Source organism: Phocoena phocoena, chromosome 2, assembly GCF_963924675.1.
Source record: "Phocoena phocoena chromosome 2, mPhoPho1.1, whole genome shotgun sequence".
Taxonomy (NCBI): domain Eukaryota; kingdom Metazoa; phylum Chordata; class Mammalia; order Artiodactyla; family Phocoenidae; genus Phocoena; species Phocoena phocoena.
Genome location: NC_089220.1, coordinates 147,185,086 through 147,191,085, shown reverse-complemented (window position 1 = coordinate 147,191,085; position 6,000 = coordinate 147,185,086). Strand labels below are relative to the sequence as shown.

General features: G+C 36.9%; 1 protein-coding gene across 11 annotated transcripts in view; it reads right to left on the bottom strand.

Moving 5' to 3' along the window:
• Nucleotides 1-708: 708 nt before the first annotated feature.
• The window catches only part of ZMYND11 (zinc finger MYND-type containing 11), a 138,754-nt gene continuing 133,462 nt past the window's right edge, over nt 709-6,000 (bottom strand). For 9 of the 11 annotated variants that reach the window (XM_065872215.1, XM_065872217.1, XM_065872214.1 and 6 more), the window contains one exon: nt 1,498-1,620. In XM_065872215.1, coding sequence (XP_065728287.1) covers nt 1,498-1,620 — 123 coding nt within the window. Of the gene's footprint in view, nt 1,621-6,000 lie in introns of all 11 variants that reach the window. The other 2 variants (XM_065872212.1, XM_065872218.1) reach the window with 1 other exon arrangement.

The window sequence follows — 6,000 nt, the reverse complement described above, 5'->3', positions numbered from 1 at the left end:
ATCTGTAACAGCATCAGGACTGGATGGATGATTATTTCACAGAAGGCTCTTTAGAGTGACCCTGACAAACCTGGAGAAAACTTTTTAAAAGGTTTTTCTCCTGATTCTCTCACTTACATGGTGTGTAATTGCTTTAATAAATATCAAAGGTCTAAATAAATATTTACAAATTATTTCTCTAACCTTAAAAATAAATGATAAATGGGAATTTATTTTGACTTGGTCTAAGATCAGTCTTTGAAAAAACATAAATCGTGAGGTTTTTTTTTTTTTGTAAAAAGTAATTTAAGTTTTCCTGGCTGTATTTTATATGTCTATGTATAAAAAAAATCATTATTCAACTATCGATCCATTCCTATTGGTAATGCTTCTTAATCCAGACATTCCGCAAAATACAGACTTTTTACAAATCACGGCATCTTTAATACAAGAAAATTAACATGCATTATTCTTCATTCTGTGTACAGTGGTGGAGTTCATTAGTAGGCAATGACCCACTACTACAAACATAACGGCTTCTGTGAAACTTAAGTGCTTTCTTTCCTTTCAGAATTAACTTACAATGTAAGAGGTGACACCAGATAATAGGCAATCAATCAATCAATCAGATGATATTTGGGGAGGGAAGGGAAGCATTAGCGAAATTTGTATGCCTCATCTATAATTCCGTGTATGGATAAAGGTAGTTTTTGGCTTTTTATTTTATTTTTGTTTATTTTGTTACAAGCACTCATGTTAGGACAAAGATGAAATGTGCAAACTTTAAAATTTAAATATTCATTTTCTCTAAGATCCAGCTCAGTAAAAGATTACCCCAGTTCCCTGCAATTTTAAACTACAAGATCAAAGCTAATAATTTGTTATAAAAGTTATATATTGAAAAGAAATAATGAAAAACACAATTGGGAAATATTTAAGAAAAAATATGCAGGACTAGCACCTGCTGTGTCAACCCTGTTCCCTAAATTCAATCAATCATATACCCACTGGCATAACCAATAGATAATGCCTTTAAACAGTAAATTAAGCTGAACAAAACCAGCTCAACAAGGTTAAGAAATAAATTTCACATCAAGGTAGTATGCTTTATTTCTGAAACAGTTCTGTAGTTCTTACATTCAGATCTATTTTAAATGTTTCTTTGTTAAACTCACTTGTATTCACCTGCTGTTTTTTTTTTAAAGATCTGTTGTTTGTTTAAAGGTTAAAATCTCTGTAAAACCTAAAAATGTTTTAAAATTTGCTGAAAATGCAACAAACTCTCAATTAAAATTTATTTAAAATAATACCCTCCACTGATGTTACTTTTACCCCCTGAAAAACTCCAGAGGAGCATTAACAAAAGATTTAACTACTGTGCAAAATTTCTTCACGAAAAGTGTTTAAAGGCTGGTGCAAAATGGGAAGCAAATTCTAAACAATTTTGGCTTCTTGGAAACAAAAACCGCTGTGTCTGAGAAGAATAATCGTCAGTGATTCTCCAGAAAGAACCAGCCTTCATCTTTTCCGGCGACAGGTGCGCTTGTGTTCCGCATGCCAGTGCTCCTGCTGACACTTGATTGAGCAGTAGGATGTGTTCCAGCAGCAGTGGTACATGGCCTCCTCCTCACAGTTGTAGCACTGCAGGCAAGAAACCATAACCAGCAGTTAAACGTGGGATGAAATGCATAGGAAGCTGGGTACAGTGATTGATTGACAGACTTTTGAAACTGTGCTTTTAAAGCTCTTTCTGGCTCAAGCTTAAACTAGTACCACCAAGAACATGTTTTCTGTCCTGAGCAGGATGGCCGGAAACAATGGGATGGACGGCTGAGGCTCGGCACGCAGTCCTTTGTCAGCAAGCTCACGCTGACTCAGGCACAGCACCAACTTTTTCATCTCCACTAGGTCATTCCCGTCAGCACACAAGCGTAAGTAATTTCTATTTTCTTAAAAAGGTCCTGAGATTCTGGAACGATGACAGAGCAGAAGCACCAGGATCCACCTTCCCACCTGGACAACAGCTGTACTGTAGAATCTGTCTGAAGTAACTGTTTTGGAACTCTGAAGTCTACTGAAGGCTTGAACAGTAAGTTACGGTTAATTTTGGTCAATTTCGGCTCTTAGCACAGTAACAGCTACCTCTTCCCTATTCTCCACCCAAGCAGCTGTGAATGGAGCACCTTGTGGGAGCCAGGGTGGGCAAAAAAGATGCGCTTCTGGTCACAGAAATGGGCAGCCATTGCTGTTCCACCCCCCGCCCCCGCTGTCACAACTCCTCCAGCTGAAGTGACTTTCCGAAGAGTTAAAGGGCCACTGCCCTTTTATTCCCCCTTTTGCAAGCCAGACATTCAAAATCAACTGCATATACAGGAGAAATTAGAAAGTGAATGTGCATACCCAAGGAGAGGCTCAGAAAAGACCTAAGAAGGCATTTAGTTTACACCTCAATCTGATCTTTGGCACAGAAAGAGACAGCCTACAACCATCAAAGAAACAAAAACAGCAAACTCTGAGAAGGAGGAGAAAATGAGTTCCAGTTACCATATTACTAGATTCAGATGTCTAGTGTTCAACAAAAAAACCACAAGGCATACAAAGAAGCAGGAAAGTATGACTATTCAAAGGAAAAAAAAAGCCAAGTCAACAGAAACTGGCCATGAAAAAGACCTACTGGCAGATATATTAGACAAAGACTTTAACACAACTATTAAAGAAGGTCAAAGAACTAAAGGAAAATATGGAGAAAGTCAAGAAAATGATGTTTCCAGTTCATACATCAATAAAAAGATAGAAACCAAAAAGAAAACGTGGAGCTGAGAAGTCATTAACTGAAGTGAAAAGCTGACTTCAGGGATTCAAAGGCAGATTTGAGCAGAGAGAAGACAGGACAATGGAAATTAACAAGAGAGGTGAAAAGACTAGAGAGCAAACAGAGCCTAAAAAGACCTGTGGTACATCAGCCAATGGACCAAGATATGCATCATGGGCGTCCCAGAACGAGGGGAGAGAGAAATGAGCAGAGAGAATACTGGGGAAGTTTTTAGCCAGTATTCCTTCAATCTGATGAAAGATATGAATATAAATATTCAGTAACTCCAAGTCAGATGAACTCAGAGAGCCACACTGAAACATGTTGTAACCAAACTTCTGAAACTCCTGAGAGCAGCAAGAAAGAGGGGAGCTGTCGCACACAAAGGATCATCAATATGTTATCAGCAGATTTCTCATTAGAAATTCTGGAGGCCAAAAGACCTGATATAGTCAGAGTGCTAAAAGAAGAAAAAAACCTGTCAGTGGAGAATCCTATATGCAGCAAAACTCTCCTTTGTACCTGCAAGAAGTACTCAGGGGGTCCTGCAGTTGACATGAAAGGACACTAGACAGTGAACTGGAGCCATGTGGAGAAACAGAAGATCTCAACTGTGGTAAACACATGGGCAATTATAAGAGCCAGTACTATGGCTTACGATGGCTTGTAACTGTACTTTTTCTTTTCTACGATTTAAGAAACCAAGATTTAAAGAAAAAAAGTTATTAGTATAAAAGCTAGTATTACTGTAAATTAGTTTGTAACCCCAAATCTTTTTTCTACATAATTTAGGAGACTAATACATTTAAAAGAATTTTTTTTTTTTTTTTTTTTTTGCGGTACACAGGCCTCTCACTGTTGTGGCCTCTCCCGTTGCAGAGCACAGGCTCCAGACGCGCAGGCTCAGCAGCCATTGCTCACGGGCCCAGCCGCTCCGTGGCATGTGGGATCTTCCCGGACCAGGGCACGAACCCACATCCCCTGCATCGGCAGGCGGACTCTCAACCACTGCACCACCAGGGAAGCCCCTAAAAGAATTTTTAATTTATGTTTTTGGGCACACAACGTATGACGATGTGATCTTATAACATCAGCAATCGAAAAGCGTTGAGATGCAGCTGTAAAGGAACAGAGATTTTATATATGTTATTAAACTAAAATTGCTATAAATTCAAATTAGAGTCTCATAACTTTAGGCTGTTAAATGTAATTCCCATGGTAACCACAAAGAAAAATGCTATAGCATATAAACAAAAGGAAAGGAACTTAAAAATTTCCCTACAAAAAATCAACTAAACACAAAAACAAGAATGCAGGAAATGAGGGTCAAAAAAGTTATGGGGCTTTAAATTTACACAGATTAAACTCTCCAATCAAAAGACACAGATTGGCAGAATGGCTAAAAACACATCTATAATATGCTGTCTATAAGAGACTCACTTAAGACCTAAAGACACAAATGGGCTGAAAGTGAAAGGATGGAAAAAGATATTCCATGCAAACTGGAGCCAAAAGAGAGCAAGGTAGCTATACTAATTTCACGTAAAATTGACTTTAAATCAAAAAAAGTTTACAACAGACAAAGAAGGACACTATATATTAATAAAAGGTTCAATACAGCAAGAAGACATAATAATTATAAATATTTACACATTAATGACCACTAAAACCTAAGAAGCAAAAACAGACAGTTCTACAATAATAGAGACTTCAACATCCCACTCACACTAAGGGATAGAACCACCAGACATAGGTAAGGAAAGGGAGGGTATAACACAATAAACCAACTAGATCTAACAGATATACACAGAGCACTCTACCCAACAACAAGAGCACACATTCTTCAAGTGCATGTGGGACACTTTACAAATTAAGTCTCAACATATTTTAAAAGGTAGATATCATACTAAGTATCTTTTTTGACCACAATGGGGTAAAATAAGAAAGCAAAAACAAAAGTAAAACTGGAAAATTCAAAGTTGTGGAAATTTAAAAAAACTTTTAAACAACCAATGGATCAAAGAAAAATTTAGGTTATGCAGTGAGGCAGTGCTCAGAGGGAAATTTATAGCTGTAATATCTACCTGAAGAAATATCTCAGATCAGTAGCCAAAAAGTCCACCTTAAGGAATTAGTAAAAAAGCAAGCTAAAGCAAAAGTTAGCAGGAGGAAGAAAAAAAAAAAAAAATTAGCACAGAGGTCAACAAAATACAGAAGAGGAAAATAATAAAGAAAAATCAACAAAACCAAAAGTTGGTTCTTTGAAAAGATAAACAAAATTGATAAACCTTTAGCTAGATGGACCAAGAAGAAAAGAGAGGACTCAAGTTACTAAATGAAAAATAAAAGTGGGGACCTTACTACTGATTCTACAAAAATAAAAAGAATTGTAACAATGCACTATTAACAATTATACACAACAAACTGGATAACCTAGATGAGATGGACAAATTCCTACAAACCCAAAACCTACCAAGACTAAATCTTGAAAAAATCTGAATAGACCCATAACTAATAAGCAGATTGACCTATAATCAATCAAAAATCTCCCAATAAATAAAGCCCTGGACCTGATGGCTTCTCTAGTAAATTCTACCAAACATTTAAAGAGCTGTCAAACCTTCTCATACTTTTCCCAAAGATGGAAGAGGAGGGAATGTTTCCTAACTCACTCTGTGAGTCCAGAATAACCCTGATACCAAGCCAAAGACACTACAAGAAAAGAAAACTACAGATCCACATGCCTTATGACCACTGAGATAAAATCCTCAACAAAATACTAGCAAATGGAATTCGGCAGCATATTAAAAGAATTATACACCAATGATGTGATGCGATATATAAGAATCAATCAATGTAATATGCCACATCAACATAATGAAGGAAAAACCACATGGTCACCTCAGTCAGTGAAGAAAAAACATCTGACAAAATTCAGCATGCATTCATGATAAAAACACTCAACAAACAGGAACAGAAGGAAACTACCTACCTCCACATAATAAAAGCCACATATGAAAAACCCACAGCAAACATCATACTCAAAGATCAGGAACAACGCAAAGATGCCCACTTTCACCACTTCTATTCAATATAGTACTAGAAGTCCTAGCCAGAGGACTTAGGCAAACAAGAAATCAAAGGTATGCTAACTGTAAAGGAAGAAGTAAAATTATCTTTGCATACGATATGATCTTATATGTAGAAAC